Source organism: Copidosoma floridanum, unplaced genomic scaffold (assembly GCF_036245765.1).
Source record: "Copidosoma floridanum isolate Cflo_tuat_1 unplaced genomic scaffold, Cflo_Japanese_pri ptg000024l, whole genome shotgun sequence".
Classification (NCBI taxonomy): domain Eukaryota; kingdom Metazoa; phylum Arthropoda; class Insecta; order Hymenoptera; family Encyrtidae; genus Copidosoma; species Copidosoma floridanum.
In genome coordinates, this window is record NW_028321901.1 from 10,008,447 (window position 1) to 10,026,578 (window position 18,132).

Here is an 18,132-nt window from a genome sequence, read left to right on the forward strand (position 1 = left end):
TTCACCGGATCGGAACTGCCGGTGGATTGCCTCACAGAGGTTACCGCCTGGGGTACTTGTTTTGCATCGACGTTTTTCATATTGGCATCTTTTTTAATATCGTACTGACCCGCGAAGGCCAGCACTACCCTTTTTTTCTAGAAGTAAGTATTCGAAAAGGGTTAAAACCAGAGCAGCAGCCCTCTCTGTTACCAGAGAAAACCGCTACTTGCTCGGGCCGGCCGAGAGTCGCCACTCTCCCTCAGTCCTACCCGCGGAGACTGCCCTGGCGTTGAGTAACAAGTGTAAGAAGGGTGTTCGTGTGTAATGTATGTATTTGTTGGTACACAACGGTCATCCCAGCGAGATGAGTGGCAGGTGTACAGTCCCGAGACCGCTCAGACAACCCAACCAAACGGGCTGGCGTAAGGCACTAAGGTGCCGCCATATAGCGTCCTCAGTAGTAGTAAGCCTAGATTAGTCGGCCCACCACGTCTTTTTTGTTCATGAGGCGTACAGCCATATCAGATGTGGTTACCCAGACTTACCCGGGCCTCATTATCCGGCTTCACCCGTCGCTGGGCCCCCAACGCAAGCCCGGAAAAAGGACCCGCCACACGCAACCCAGAACAATCCGTAAGTGTCCCTGTGTTTGTTTAGTGAGAGTGTGTAATGCATGTATCTGAGAAGAATGTTTTAACCGCCGCTTACTTCTATACGCGTTGGGTGCTAGTTTTTGTTGGCCCGCATCAAGCAATGGAGTTCCACCCATGGAAGCAGCAAAAAGCGAAGAACAAGGAGCACAAGCAGAGCCGGCCCACGCATCTACACTGATGGAGGCATGGGGCACTAGTCCCCCGTCAACATCGCTGCAGATACACACGCAAACGCCATACACGCCCCCCGATCCACGCCCCCGACCACCACCACAGAGAGCCACCCCAGCTGCCCATCGTCACCTCATATTTTAAGAGGATGCCCCAATCCGCCACCCGGGGAAGTGCCCGGTATGAAGAAACTAGTGAAAACCCCACCCGGGATTAACTGTAGCAGTAGCATCAGTAGCAGTAGTAGCAGTAACTGTAGTAGCAGTAGTATTAGTAGTATGATTCCAACGTATACGTATCCCAGGGTTTTTACGTATCTTATGTCCGATACCTTTCTAGTTTTTTTTGCGTCATTACTACTATTTTATTTCCTGAAGTATACGAGTCTTTTGCGCTGGCCCCTTTGCAATGTTTCCCATAGACTACTTGGTCATCCATCCTACTGAATACTGCTTACAGGGCGCAGTAATTGTCTGAAGCACACCCCAGCTATTATCAAGTTTATTGGAAAGATATTTTTATAATTAACCATCCTACTCGTTGTATCGACCTTTTTATAACCAACAGTGACTACCCGATGAGCTGGCCAGGTGTTGGCTTTCCTTCGCAAAAGAAGCCCCTGGAGGTCCAGATATCACGAGAGAAAATCTACTATTCGTTCTAAAATTTGAATAAGTTTGTCTCGGCATCCTGGATACTCATCCCATTTGAAAAGACCGATAAAAAAAAAAAACCGATAATTTTCGGCGGGATTCGAACCCACGACTTCTCAAGTATCTCATTCAGTATGCTATTGAAGCTTTTGAATTGACGGAATATATAATTACATTACGAATAGAAATTAATAATGTAATTTAAGTAAAATAGCTGAGGCTGTTGGATTAAGTGGAGGAAAAGCTGAAGATGTTAAAATATTGATGAAATATACAAGTAATGAAGTGAAAGGGGCATATAATACATATTTTAAAAATGCTATCATAAAATTTAAACAAGAGTTCATAAAAAAAGATGCAGTAAACAAAGAGTCAACAAAAAAAGAGCCAGTAGAGAAACATACAATAGCAAAAAATATTAATTAGTCAAGAAATGGCATGAAAAGAATTCGTTAAAAAACTAAACGTTAAGTTTGAAATGATTAGAAAACAATTGTATAGTATACGCAGCATTTTTATATTTATTTTGAATTTAAATTGTAACTGAATGTAAAATGATTATAAAATTGCGTTTATATTTATTTTGATATGAATATTGTGCCGTATTATTCAAAAATAACAATCAATAAATTGTTATTCATAAACAATATGTCGTTATTTTATAATATTAATATTACTACCATCGAGGACTTAGCAGACGATGCTTCGCTGATGTATACTGTCTCAACCGTGCCGTACGTCGATAGCAACGGTTACGTAAAATCAATGTGTCTTTCTTAATATCGAACTAATTGCATTAAAATTTGGCGAAAAACTTTTTGAGACCCAAAAGAACAACTTTCTGGCTGAAAGTTCTCCCTACGTGAAAATTTCTCGCATCCTTTTTCTCGGTTAAGCTCGAAAAACCTAACCTTCCGATAGGTGCAGATTTTCATTTAGTATTATTTATGCACTTGAACATATTGTTGTTTTAATCATGCTGTCGGCATCGCTAATACTTGATTCATGTATGTGTCAAATTTCGAATCGATTCGTGCTTTTTTCGTGGTGATTCGGCAATTTAAGTTTAAAAAATTATTTATTTCCATAATTTGTGTTTTATGCTAGAACTTTTCAGGGCCTCCGAGCGTAGATCGAGTTATTGAATCCGGCTTCTTAGTTAATGTTATATATCAGACACGTCTAAACTAGGAAAGAGCCAACATTAATTGCGTTATGAGTTTTGCTAACCGCTGTTATAATACATACATACGCTAATAAATTAACGCTATTTCAAACGACTAAGAACAATCAAGTTTTATTGGTCCTTGGTAATTCTTGAACAATTGAAATTAAAAGATTCTCGCGTTTCGCAAGTACGTTGGCTTGACTGTAATATTATTTCTAAGAAGATTAGTCGAATACAGATTACACTAAGAATTTCTTGACATTTTTTGAAAAGTCGAGAAAATTTGAGCGTTGCAGAAAACAATGTGCAGCTTGAAAAACTCAAATGTTGACCCTGTTTAATTTTTCGGCTAGAAAGCTAGCATGCTAACCACATAGGTATCAAGCTCTTATATTTTTTTTTTTTTTTTTTTTTTTTACCGGCTTACCGCAACAGCCTATAGAACTAGTCACTAGAGCCACCCACTCACTACCTATATGTGGGAGTGTATTGCCGCACCCATTTCCAACCCTTTTACTAATATCATACCTTATCCATGGGCACAGTGCGAGTATCTCCAGTGAACCACCTTGTCACTATCTGCATAAATGGTGCATTGGGTCTACTCACCACTGGGTGCCTTTTCCCCGGTGAAGACTCCGTATTTCAGGGCGTCCACTCCTCGCTGATTAAGCTGGCGCTCTTTGTTGAAGCATCGGATTCTGGCTAATTAGCATTTCCGGAATAGTCCCATGTTTCAGGGACCACTCCTCGCTGGTAAGGCCGGCGATCTATGCCTGGTATCAGATCCGCTGATTTCTACCTGTAGCCCTATCAACGTTCCGCATATACTCAGGTCTGAAGACCTAGGAGGCAAGGAAAAAATCCTGGAATCACTTTAAAGGAAAATTCCACGGAAAAACCTGCGCCGAAACAGCCGGGGTTTCATAGTAACTTTTTCCGGTGAAAATAGTTTTTGAAAAAATCTGCTCTTACCGGGAATCGTATCCACGACCCTAGAATGGCGTTGTATCAGTTACAAGCACGCTTACCATTGAGCCTACGCCGCTCCTTATTGAGGTCTTCTTTCTGTTGTTTATAATCCAAAAGATTCGGGCGAATTTCTAGATTTACTGTGAGGTGTAGATTTCAATATAGAATATTAATTCCATTATTTTTTCAAATATCTTTTGGATAATTATTTATGACCATCGTGTTATCATCGCACGAGGGCCTTAGGTGTGTCTTACGAGAGTAGTGACTGGGTCAGAGTTGTTGCATGTAACTCTGGCGGCCTCTGTACGTCTGCCTATTTCTTTGTGTTGTCAGTGTGAATTTGTAAATAAAGATTAACTAGTTATGTGATTCCTGGTGAATTTGCCATTATAAAACTTGCACACTTACCTACTCTAGTATAACCTCTGTAGATACAACTTACCAAATCAGGCCCAGTAAAATGCAGCATAGTTCTTGACAATCTGTTGTTATACTTTATACTCTAAAAATAGTTTTTGTTTGCCACAAATTACTGACTACAATTAGGGTTACATTTCGACTTGATAAATCGATAAACTTCACAAAATATAAAGAAAAAGTAAAAAATTACAAGCATGTATGGTAATTTTCAAATACTTCTATTTAATGTTTTTTGTTTGTTCATTTTCAGATCAAAAAATAATCCAATTAACTGAAGAGTTGCGTGTTCAAAAAGAAGAACTAATCAAGTATCAACAAAACTATGATTCAAGTGAAAAATTTGCTAGTGATATACAGAACCAATTGTCTGAAAGTAGAAATGTGTTATGCCAATTACAGGACAATATAAAAAGGTAAAGCTATAACTTTTTTTTTACTAAAAATAAAAAACCTGGTTATTGGCTATGATAGTTAAGGGTTGTATGCGCGTTAGCCTCTATGATAAGCAGATAAACTGATTTTAGCGTGATCATCGCACTTAGTCGTGTAATCGCGTATAAGTCCATTGCCCGAAGACAAAAAAATACGATTTAATCTTACGTTTCCAGTAGACAACAAAAAGATCATTCCCCTACAGAGTTTTCACAGAAATACGGGAACAATAGTTGTGTCCAAATTAAAAGTCGGCTTCATTTATTTATTCAGCAATTAATAAAAAATGCTATTTTTTTATTTAGTTTTTTGCTTACTGCTCTTCAAGGAATTTTTCCACCGCCAATCTCTTCGTGATCAAATTTTCTATAAAATAGACACCTCTGCAAATTTATTTAATTATTGTTGATAACACGTTAACAGCTAGAAAGTGTTGAAAATATAAATTCAATTTTAAAACTTACACAATTAAAAATGTCTTAGTCAATTTCGCATACTTTTTTTCCAACAAACGTTATTGCATTTGTCATAAAACCATTGCCATTTGTTTGTTGCCAAAAAATTCATGTATCATCTTTGTATTAATGCATTACACTGCTGAAACTTTTTGTAAATTTCATTTAAATTTAACAAAAAAAAAAAAGTCGCATTGTAACAGCTTGGGTGGCTCAGCGCTCCTATCTGTACTCCTCTCTTGCGACTAGGTGACCTACCGGTTGCAATGCGCATGGGTTTAAACCCATATGGCTGGCATTTGAATTTCAATAAGTTTTTGTTCATTATTACACAGTTACAACTATAGTATTACGATTTGACAATTAAGTTTGTTAATTGAGCATGTTCACTATCAAGTACTATACTTGTGACTGTATAATGATGTACAACTTATTGAAATAATAATAATAATAATAATAATAGTAATAATAATAATAATAATAATAATAATAATAATAATAATAATAATAATGATAATAATAATAGTAATAATCATAATAATAACAACAATTCTAATGATAGTAATGATCATAATGTTAATGATGACAACGATGACGACGACGGGTTTAGTTTTTTTCATAAAGCTTAGTTCTAAACAAAAATTACGTCGACTTTAGATAGAACTACGCAAAGCAACACGTATAATACATAGCATAAGCTAAATAACTTGCACTAAAACATAAAACTTACTTAAATTACACCATTTAATGCTTAGAAAAATAACCTGTCTACTGATGTGTCCACATGCGAAATATTTATTGACATTTTTAAAATGGTTTTGTCATCAGTACCATTCATTTTACTGTAACCGTGAGACTCGGAGGTTGGGGAGAGGTATAAGAAGACTGTTACGGAGGTATGACGTAGCAAAAGTTACCGAAACCTTGCCTCAAAAAAAGAAGGAGGGGTTAGGCCTTGTTAGAGAGAGGGAAGAGCTAAATTTCATTAAATTATTATTAATAATACATGCTCGTTGGATAGGCAATGAATTATTTTATAAAAATTTGGAGAACGAGAATTTAAAACATTTACTATCCTTGAAAAATAAATAACAGACTATATCTGTTGAAAAATGTTTGATAACCATCATTACTTAGTTAATAAAGTAATCTTAACTTCACTCAATAGAAACATTTTCTTTTCAAACAATAAAATGTCAAACAGATGAAGAGGAGATATACAATATATTATAGCATGAATCAAGCAACTTGTAAGAGTGTTAATGAAGAGCGCAGTAAATCGTATTATACTTTTTTTTTAAATGAGTCTATTTAGACACTGGAAGGTCAGTAAAAAAAGAAAAATTATGTTGTAAAATAGTAAAAAGCCAAGAAAAATTGTGTGGGGGCAGTAAAGAGGTAGTGAAGAAAGTTGGGGCTTGGCCCAATATTTTTTGAGTCCAAATAACGGAACAATAATACAAATTTTTTTTCCAATTCATTAAAAAATATAAACTAAAATGTCACCTTCGATTGTTTTAAATAAATTTTAAATAAAAAAAAAAAAATCTTGAAGAAACAAAACTGAATTTTTTTTGTGTTGTTAGTTTAAAAAGAAATTCTCTACAATCTTAGAAGTTTGTACAAAAGTAATTTTTTGAAAACGCCATTTTTTGCTAAAATCTTCATTGCTCAAAAAATTTTTCGATCTTCCTTGCCTAAAAAATCTGATTTTCAAATAGATTAAAGCAGCATTTGTACATAGTGACAAGTTTATAGATTGCATTAATGAAAAGTTGATGATAAATACGAAACCATAGAGATATAGGAATACAGTAAATAAGAGCAATACCAGCTTTCAAGTAGTAGCGTGGTCAGAGTCAGTGTGACTATTGGTTATTTCACGAGCCACCCCCCCCCCCTTACCCAACATTAAGTGTTCGTCAGGAAAAAAAGAGGGAGAGATTAGTTGTAGCCTATATATGAATCGTCTATTTACAAATAAAACTGATGGTCGGCCGATGACCGCTTGTAAGATTAAACTTATATTGTATTTTTATTAGAAAAAATAAAAAAGTACAAGCTGTAATATGAGTTGCTGATACGTTATTCGTCAAATAATGTGTTTAGCGATGCACAGTTTTGGATCAAGATACATTTATGAGCTATCGAAATAAAATAATAACTCTGATAACAGAAACATAGATTTATAAACAATTTTGTCTCCAAAGTTGTTGGGTAAATTATAACAATAGTAAAATGCGGATGAAAAAAAATTGAATGATTATAAAAAAAGAAATGAGATAGAGGAAATTATAAACAAATAAAAAAATTAAAAGAAACAAACCAGGGGGTATAAATTAAATAGGTCGTGGGACCCTCGGTAAGAACGGAGTTCTTTAAATATAAGGTGAGTGCCAAAAAGTACTTAAACATAAGATATGTGTCGAAAAACATCATGAAATAAAGAAACACTATTTCTCAGGTAACAAGGGGGTCGCGAGATTCATTGGAAGAACGAATCTCTATAAAAATTACTACTGCACTCATGTGGTTAAGTAAAACACAAACTTGAAAAACCAATGAAAAAAAAAAATTAGTTCAGTACTAACAATGGTTGAACTTCGTGAGTACGTCGTGCATAAATACAGTACTCACGAAATTCAATCATCATGAGCACTGAACTATTTTTTTTTTTTTTTTTTTTTTTTATTACATTCGTTTTTCAAGTTTTTTTTACAGTAAGTTAAGTACTTATTTTTACAGAGCTTCGTTCTTCCTATGGGTCTTGCGTCCCCTTGGTACCTGAAAAAATTGGGTTTCTTTATTTTATAATGTTTTTGGACACACGTCTTATGTTTACTTATTTTTCAGCACTCATCTCATGTTTAAAGAATTTCCTTCTTACAGTGGGTCCCATGACCTATTTATACCCCCTGGTTTGTTTCTTTTAACTTTTTTTTTTTTTAATTTCTCTTATTTCTTTTCTTTTTTTACTTTTATTTAATCTTTTTTTTTATTTCATTTTTTTTTCATTCCATTGTATTATTTCATGTCTTTTTTGATTTCACTTCATTTTTTTTTCCATTTTTTAATTCATTTCCTGTTTTACATTTCATTTCTTTTTTCTCATTTTTTTCAAATTTCATTTCCATTATTTTTATTTTATTTTCTTTTTCATTTTTTTTTTTTTTTCATTTTGTTTCATTTCTTAATGTCTTTTTCAATTCAATTCCCTTTTTTGATTTCATTTCTTAATTATTTTCCATATTATTTTCCAATTCATTTTTCTTATCATTTCATATTTATTTATTTATTTAGTTTTTTATTTTTATTTTTTCAATTTTTTTTTAATCTTACAATTTTTATTTTATTTTTATTTACTTTCTTTTAATTTGAATTTTTAATTTTTTATTACTGCATTTTGTTTCATTCGTCAATTCCTTTGACTGTTTCAATTCTGATTTTTAGGGACTTGAACCCATTTAAACGGAATTTATTTACAACTAAAATTACCTTCTAGGTAATCCACTGTATCACTACCAACGACTTCAAAGCCATAGCATTAATTTAATTTCAAAATATTTAGCTAAAAAAAAGCCAAAAACTTTCAATTGGAAATTGAAATTGAAAGAAGAGTTGCAACTGGAAGTTTTCACTGGAAGAAAGAAAAGTTACAACTTTTGATTGCAGCTCTTCTTTCAGTTGCAATTTTTAGTTTTAAGTTTTGGCTTTTATTTTCAGCCAAACATTTCGAAATTAAATTAATGCTATGGCTTTGAAGTCGTCGGTGTCATACGGTGGACTGACTAAAAGGTAATTTTAGTTGTGAAAAAAATTATTAAGCTTCGTCAAGGCCAAGAAAACGAAAATTAAAAAAAATACTTTTAGAAAATTGTTTAAGCAACTAAAACAAACATTCAGACGGTCCACTATGTATATATCTCTGTAGACGATTACATAGCCATGGCATTACCAAAAATTTGAAATTTTTTGAATGAAAAACAGCTATAACTGTAAACGCCCGTACCACTGTAAGTAATGGAAAAAATAATCTAGTGGACAGTGGGTGTTTGGGCACCCAAGACTTCTATAACATTCTGTGGCAAACAATATATGAATGAAAATATCGAGAGAACTTCTTGTATGAAACGATATTTTAAATAAACCTATGCGATGTATCGCACGTGGTGCAGTTATTATTTGAATTATGATGTTCGGTAATTGGGTGTGGCTTTAATAAATATCGTACAATCGAATAAATGAACAATTATTAACAGTATATTATGTACATAAGACTAGTTTAGATTAAAGCCGTGGCATGACGTGCTGACAGGCTAGCCAGTACAAGACTGTGTTCTTTCATCTTCAATAGGGTAGTGTTACATCATTACATAGCAGTGAACGTCGCTACAGGACGTTCATCACACTCAGGTTTTTTGATAGATATCATTGGAACTTGCATTCGATATAGCATAAAAAATACCCACAAAAAATTGCAGATCTTTGAACTGTACCGTTTTTTATACGTTGAATTTGAAAAAAAATCTCAATTTATTATTTAACCTTATGGAAGAATCACGTAAAATTGCATGTATAAGAAAATGGTCTGTTAAAAGCTCCCAATGTTTTCCATGATAGATTACTTCTATATAAACCCATAAAATTTTGAAATTAATCCACAAGTCATTTTTTTAATAAAATAAAAAAGAAAGCGTCAAGTATTCATAAAAGTGCATGTATAGGTATGTCCATATGAAAAAAATAATTGCCAGCGTTGCTACATATTTTCGCTCCTCCTACCTCTTTAAACTTTCCCCTCGCAACTGTCATGAACGTTTTTAACTAAAAAAAATCACCTTAGTCCCATATACAAAAATTATTAAAGAATAAAACGCAATGAAAATTAATTACTTTACTCGTAGAACCTCGTATGAAAAAACCATTGATAAAAAAACGATGAAAAAAATGTAAGACTGTTGGAAAAAAGTTGGAAAACTTTGAAAAAAATAGAAAAATTGTAAAAATAATCATTTACTAATTTATTTAAAAATAAACAAATTAATGAAAATTAAATGAATATTTATTAATGTATGGAAAAGCTGCTGCTAAAAAAATTATCGTATTTAAGTTTAGAAAGTAATTATTTAATTTAAAAAAAAAAAAAAAATAGTTAATCGAAAAAATAATTTAAAAATTAACAAAACACATTTTCGAACCAAATTTAATTATAATCAGTAAATGAATATTTAAACTAAAATTCAGTTACGAACTGCAGTATAAGTAGAAGAAACCGAAATTCTCATGTTGGGAGCGCTTGTAGCAGAGTGGGTAAGATACTCGGCTCGTTTGCAGGATTTCAATGGTTCAAATCTCTTGAAAGGTTTTTGTTTATTTTTTTTTTTTTTAAGAATTATAGAAGACAATAATTTAAAGTTAAATAAAAATTATTTTGGGGGAAAAAAAATTATGATTGAATGAAACAATCATTGCTTGGTGTGTGTGCTTTGATGGTGTAGTGTGAAGGGAAATGGCGGGGCGAGGCAAAACGTGGAGTGATGGGAGGAGGTGTGCAGGAGACTAGCGCAGCACGGTTGGAAGAGACAGGGTGAGGAGAAGTGTGTAGGGGACTGATGGTGAGGGTGACTTTGGTAAAAATGAATTAAGAGGAAGAGACTTCTAATAAGCGACTTCCGTTTCATTAAAATCTGTCGTTTTTTAAATTCCAGCCCACCAAGCACGTAGCATAAAGAACTTTCTTCTAAAAACAATAAAGTAACAATATTTTCTGGTAAGTGTAATATATATATATATATATATATATATATATATATATATATATATATAAATACAAATTTCGTAAGAACTTTAAAAACTGTAATGAGAATATCTCAGTTCAAAAGGTTAGGAGTTACATGTATTATACAACAATAATTTTACTGAGTCAAAGCCTGCCGAAAATTATTTAAAATTTTTAGTCTTGAGGTATTCAAAAGTAAAGACTGTTATAATATTATAGTAAGACTCATCATTTAGGGTGATAGCTTAAGTAAGAGTTAGGGTAGGTCAGTTATTCTCCTACCTGCCACTGTATGTTATTACCACTTCCAGACCTCTCCCCTTCCGTGATTGAGTTTTGTATCAGGGGTGTGTGGATCTGCTGGTGGCGTAGCTAAAGACGTCACATTGCTAGCCAAAGATAGATTCTCTTCATGTAGCAATCTTTCTCTGTTTTGATCTCGTATCAGTCGTTCTCTCGTGCGCTCCGTATTTTTCTATCTCTATGAAAAAACGTTATTTTTAATGTTTTTTTTTTTAAACTTTTCTCTATGTGTAAGGAATTAACTAGTTCTCTATAACATACTAATTGAAAGGAAGTTATAATACCTATAACTTCCTCATGCACCATTTTAGTTCAAGCTTGACTTTTTTTCTACTAACAAAAAGCAGCCCAGATATTTAGAATCAGGCATTTTAAAGCAAGTATCTAGTTAAAAGGACAAAACAACTTGAGAAGGTTTGAGAGAAAAGTTAAAAATGAAGAAACGTGCCAAAAAAATGTATGTTATATTTGAGTATATAAGGAGTGCCATGAATTTTTCCAGATTTTTCACCAAGGGAAATCCTCGAGAAAAAAATTATTACATATTGTCAGTTTAACACGGTCTTTTATGAGAGAGCAAGGTTAAGTTTGCCTTTTAATTGAAATTGAGGTACATTCTAAATGTGTTGGAATAAAAAAAAAACAACGTTTTTATAGATACAAAAGGAAGTTGCACCACAAAAAAAATCGAGCCTTGCCAGGCATTTTTCATAAGCAGTTACAGTCGTATAGTTTCAAGTTTGTAGAGTGCAAGAAGAGGTGCGTGGTAATGGGGGGCAGGGTGGACTTCCCGTTTCTCGCCTTTGTAAATGGTACTCTCAAACCTCCTTAACAAAAAGACCATTGACATGTTGAAATTTATAAATGCATTGTAATAAATTTTGTATTACGAAATAATTAAAGTATAGAAAGTTTTGAAACCGTTTTCTGTTTTTACGTAGAGTCGCGTGTCCAAGAACAATATACGTTTTGTTTACACAGGTTTTGGAAGTTTAACTCATATCATCTAGATGGGAAAGGGCTCAATAAATAAGTAAGACGTAGGTGGAATTGTCTTTATAATTACATGTAAGTGCAGTTTGTGTTACATTGGTCAAAGTAAGACACATTTACGTGTGCGTTTACAAGAACACGAATGTTACATTAAGTACAGGGACTAAAGGTCGTCCTTGTACTGCCATTCTGTACACTGTCCGCAGGGTTTTATTGACTTTAAGAGAGCAGTGATCCTTGGTCGAGAATCTAATAAATACAAACATAAATTTTGTGAAATAATCCTCATAGCATAAGTGAATAACAATGTCAATAGACAACTAGAGGTACAAAAACTTTCAATCAATCAAACCAATCAAAAATCAATTTTAATTAAAATATTTCATTTCAAATAAAAAATAAAATAAAAATTAAATTATACTTTTCAGTTGTATATTATTATTAGGCTGTTCACATAGGCGTGGCAGTTTCACACAGTCCCATTTAAAACTATTGTTAATGTGTTGCTCTGTCGCGTCTATATGAACAGTCTCTATAATTCAAATAGGTAAAATTTTCATATTTTTTATAAGCTGTTTATGTACAATTACCCGTATCTCTTCTACATCCTCGGTATACCCTTTTTCAATAAATAAAGCAAGATCAAGGGAAGCCGGTGTGTTAAGTGCATGTGCATTGTGGGGTGTCCATGATATTAGGACAACTACAGTTGCAAAAGAGTAAAAGAAAAGAGCTGAAAGTGTAAATAAGAAAAGTAAGTAAAAAAAAATTTAATTGTGTGGAATTTTTTATGTTGAACAGAGCAAGAAACAACCAAATGTTCGCATAAGTGAACATATTAGAGTAGTTAAGAAACACGATCTTAGATTTGCAATAGTCCTAGATTCAAACGAATTTCAACACTCTTTTGACTTTGATAAAGTAAGAATCTTGGATCGAGAGGATAATGAATCCAAGAGAAAATTCTCTGAAATGATTCATATTACAATTTATTATAATAGTGTTGATCGACAGCTTGATACTAAAAAGTTAAGTAGTGTTCATTAAAAGTTCTTGTTTAATGTTAAACACAATTTGTGTAAGCGCATTTATTTTTATTTTTAGTTTGTCTCTACTGCATACTGTTATTTTTCGTGCAATACAGTAATACATCCTGTACTAGTCTTCTTCACATCCTCACATCCTGTCCCTTACCAAGTATTAAACCTCTATAATTTCTTATCTTATATTTCTACATTTACCTTACCGAAAAATTGTTTATCTATGTATGTAGAAATTATGCAGTTTTGTTATTTAGCATCTTGTTATTCACGAGCCCAATAACCCAATAACCCTTAGAGTGGGTGCGGCAGTAGAATTACTTAAGGATCGTTGCCAATTTCGTTTCGTGTTATTATCAAGTCTATCAACTATCCAGGCGATGTAAAAATCAGTGGAGCCTAAGTCTCTACCTAAAGTAACTAACGAATCAATTGTGCTAACGATCTCCCTTTGCATGCGCTTCAATTAAGCACAAGAATCAAGTTTCATAGGTTTACAAGAGAGGATTATCGAAGTATATGAGTGAATAAGACGACGCTGACTATCAAAAGTGTTAACGAGAGTATCCCAAGCATTCTGATATTGCTGTTCAGTGACAGCAAAACCTTGAATTAAACTAAGCGCTTCTCCAGACAGATCATCTTCTCTTCGATGAACTAAAGCCCTAAACAGATCACGAAAATGTTCCCATTCAGAGTTATTTCCAGAAAACTGAGGCAATTCAATTTTTGAAAGCGAAAAATTTGCTCCAGCAGCCGGAATAGGAGCTGGAGGAGCTGGGGGGGGAGGAAGGTTAAGATCCGGTGGAAGTGATCCAATGACTAATCGGTCTTAACTAAAATTGTGAAGAGCTTGACTCATGAGCAAGAGCTAGATTAGAGAAAATTGAACCAAGATTCAAAAAAGGCTACACTATTATAGGGAAATAAATCATATAAACGATAAACTACAAGAAAATTAAATATCTATCCTGTTTCAACACATATGAGGCAGTGATAAATATTTCCTAACAGAGATGATCACTCAGTAAACCATCCAGAAATTGATCTAAAATCAAACGAAGTACTTAACAACAGTGCTAGATTATTTTAACTCAAGATGCAATGATCGCAACAGTATGCAAACTAAAGTGATACATTCAACTGTCATACCTGGACGTCCTCTAACTCAGTAGACGACTTACAACTTATCCAGTGTGATGACAAGCAAACTCGAGCGTTCGTCAACAGGCGAGACCCCTCGAGGTGGTGACAATCGAAGACACAGCTTACGATGGCTTGGTACAAATTCGGCTATTGCGACTGTAGATGCGATGATTGTAGTGACTATTGACGCAAGCGATGACAGTAGTTACGTACTGAAATTCATAAATCGAACGTATATTAGTAAATAATAGTAATCTAATAGGAGAAACACAGTCTCCGCTGGTGAGTTCACGTCTACAAGCTTGATACAATCCAATTCAAAGACAAAGGTCACGAAACGCTATACTCTAATACAAGATTTACTAATACTATTATATAAAGCGGTGCGATTAAGAGAAAGGTAACGAGTGCTTAAGATATACTATGCGCCTGTATATCTCTTTCAAATCAATTCTTACGTGCACTCTTTACTGAGATACAAAGACCAAAACTAATGCGTATACCTATACGTATGCTCAACACAAAGCAAGCGAGTGAAAGCAAAACAAAAACACGAGGCACACAGCACGCACCCATCTACTATAACAAAGCTAGAAAGAGAGAGACGAGTTGCCGAGGTCAAAGCTAGCCGAAGTACGTGCTTTGAAGCCAATTCAAAATGGCTGCCGCACGACGCACAACTAAGTAAAATGACGAAAAGAGACGTTTAACTAAGGCGACTTGCCCCGCTCCACCACTACAGATCCGGCTTGAAGTACTAATGTTAAAGAGAGAAACGTTAGTAAATTGATTGCATGATTTAAATTTTAATTACCGCCGGATAAGTAGCAAGGTGAGAGGGAAGATAAGGAAGTTTGTTACAATGACCAAGTCGTCTCTCACTTCATTAATACACTGAACACCAATTTTAATGAAAACTAATTTATTTAATAATAATAAACTCCTCTTTACACTTCAAAAAAAAAGAAAATATAAAACGCTTAGAATTTACAAAAAGTTATCAAAAGGAAACTAAAGCGACTCATAGCAATGCGTATAGCTTAGCAAGCAGACGCAGAGCTCTCGGAGCGCAAGAGCCTAGAAGTCTTACATGCGCGCGTGCACATACATTCATGCAAGTTCACACATATCATCTTATTCTCTCTTACTCGCGAGCAGTAGTCACTACTTTACATAAGCTGACACAGTAGACTACTTTACATAAGCTGACGATCGTGAATGTACTTGAATGTCCAACAGAATAAGATGTTCAATTACGGATTAGCGTGCCACTTGATATTTCAAAAATACATCACTTTGAAAATTAATCTCTATCGCGTAATTCGTCGTTAAAATCGTATAATTTCAGAGGCACTCACATGATTTATGTGCAAAATAATTTTTTTTTTGCGTAAAAAACTCTTTTTAACCCTATCAATAACACATCAAAAACTGTCATTGGTAAAGTTTATTTGAAAGAAAAAAAACCAACTTTTTAAATCATGGAAAATTTAAGAAATTTTTGTACTTTTCAGTCCTAATTGAAATGACCCAATTTCTCTATCTGGTGATGTTATTTTTTGTGTTAAGTTAAGAGTGAAGAACACGTGAGTAAGTATATTTATCATAAAAAGTATTTTCAGTTTACTCTTGCCGAAACTACACTTGATTGCTGTACTGCTCCAAAACATCAAATCAGCCCTTTTGACGAGAGTGTAGTAAAAAAACGCATATGCATCATATTCGATGGTTAATAAGTTTACCAGATTTAACGTTAACCATCCTTTTCTTCGCTTCGGGCGTTTATTCGCTGTGTGCAAGTGTGTTGGCGCTATCTGATGTCAGAATAGTGCCAAATTTCTGGACTTTTGAGAACTTACTGCATTGTTAGTCGCAAATAATACACGTTTACTGATTTGTTGCGATACTGGGCTTGAAAACTATAAGAATTACAATAACCTTTAACGTAGTACTTCTTCGTAGTGTAAATTTTAAAAGCAAAGAGTTACACCAACTATCGTAATAACGACCTGAAGAGGCCACTAAAGCTAGTAACATAACCCTGATTTTGCAGTGCCGTAGCAGAACAAACTGAGCTGGCCTGTAAATTAACACAGATATTACTTGAGTAACTGTAAATGACGTCTCTATCGAGTCACATTAGCGTGTTACTAACTTCATTTTAATAAGTGTCGTTAATTTGTTGTATCGTTGACACAAATTTCTTTTTAATTATGGAGCTGTGAATCATACGCTTATTATAATCTCTTTTATTTTTGATTCGGTCAACTCAAAGTTGCTACAAAGCTGAATAATGTACAGTATGCAGTGCATTGAGGCCTCTGAAGTCCTACAAGTCTGTACTTTTCTCTCACCATGAGCTCTGCCGTTATTTTTATTACCCCCTCCAGTGACTTGTGACTTGCACAAAGCAAATTTACATGAAATCTAAGCTTTTTCTTAACCTCGCTGACTTGATTCGCTGACTATTCCTCAACTGAAAATTTTTGTATGTACTATTATCACAGTAATGAATCAAAAAGGTTATAAAGTGAGTATGAAGAAAGAAGAAGCACGAATCGAGTGCGAGAAAAATAAAAAAAGAAAAGAAAAACTAAAACAACTTGACTTATTTAATAGGGGGAAAAAAGGTAATCGTTAATCGTGCGCAGTAGAATTGTTACTTCCGTAAACAGTGAGCCGTTCTCAAAGAAAAATAAAAACATAATTTGTGAGATAATTCTTTGCGTCTTTTTGAATGTGGGTACTATAAATTTGTCAGTTTATATGTGACTAAAAAAAAATAATTTCTCCGCTAGCTATTATTTCAGTTATAAAAAGGTAGTAAAATCTGAAACACCGAGTTCACAAACAAAAGAAAATATAACGAGTGCATGAAATGATCAGCAAGCTGGAAATGAAACCAATAGCAATGAAATTGTTGAAAGAAGTGCGGAACAGAATAACGTAGAACTGATAATTGAATAAAGAGAATCAGAGGATGCACAACGCACTGATCACTCAAATGATTACGCAGTTGATCCTATTCTTTGTAATAATTTATTACAAGGAAAAGAAGGCAAATGGAAGAGATAAACAAATTGAGAAGCTACAGTTATCACTGAAGCTTGCAAAAGCTAGAGAAGCAAAGTTAAAACGCGAAAACCTCAAATTATTTCAAGAAAAAGATCGTGTTAAGAAACAGTCAAACGTTTGGAAAATGAAATATTACAGAATTCGTGCAGTAGTACGCTGTAAATAATAATAAATTGTTAGAAAAAGTAAAAAAAATAGAATCTTCCGATAAAAACAACTTTGAAAAGCAGAACGGGATAAAACTTGAGTCGTGCGAATAATGTCTGGATCTATTATTCGTGAAAACAAAGTTATGACAAAAATCTCACACTTAAATGGTTGTTACTACCAAAAGAAATTTAAGAATACTAATGATACTACTATTGGCAGAAGAAATATGAAACAAAAAATAATGATACGAAAGTACGCGTATAAACAAGCTATTGGATGCTTTCTTGAAAAGATGAAAATTCTATCCCAAGCCCAAGTTTGAGAGATACGATTAGAGTAAATGGTGCGCTAAAGAACAAAGATTTCTTTGCTATACTATGGGGAACTTGCACAAGAAATTTTTGAAAGAAGAACCTATGCAGTTATCATAATCTGTGATTCATAAATTGTAACCTTCTTGGATAGTTATGAGAAAACTAATCGAGATACTTGTTTATGCAGAACTCACGAGAATTTTAATTTAATGTTTCAAAAACTCGCCTACTTTAAAATCATCCATCGTAAAAATGCAAGAGAATCAGTTTAAATGCTAGTATGTGACTGAAAGAGTAAAAACTGCATGTACAGTGCAAATTGTTTCAATTTTTTATCGAATAATGAAAATGACAGAACATTAAATTTTTATCATCAAGGGAAAACAGAAAAAGTTCAAGGATTAGGTGCCAAAAATAAAATTT

The 18,132-nt window shown here is 33.7% G+C and overlaps 1 protein-coding gene across 2 annotated transcripts in view; it reads left to right on the forward strand.

The window, feature by feature from the left end:
* Positions 1 to 18,132, forward strand: part of Mgtor (nuclear basket protein megator) — a 447,637-nt gene that overhangs the window by 34,102 nt on the left and 395,403 nt on the right. For both annotated transcript variants that reach the window (XM_014352167.2, XM_089595083.1), the window contains exon 2: positions 4,273 to 4,435. In XM_014352167.2, the coding sequence (XP_014207653.2) occupies positions 4,273 to 4,435 (163 nt within the window). The remainder of the gene's footprint in view (positions 1 to 4,272; positions 4,436 to 18,132) is intronic.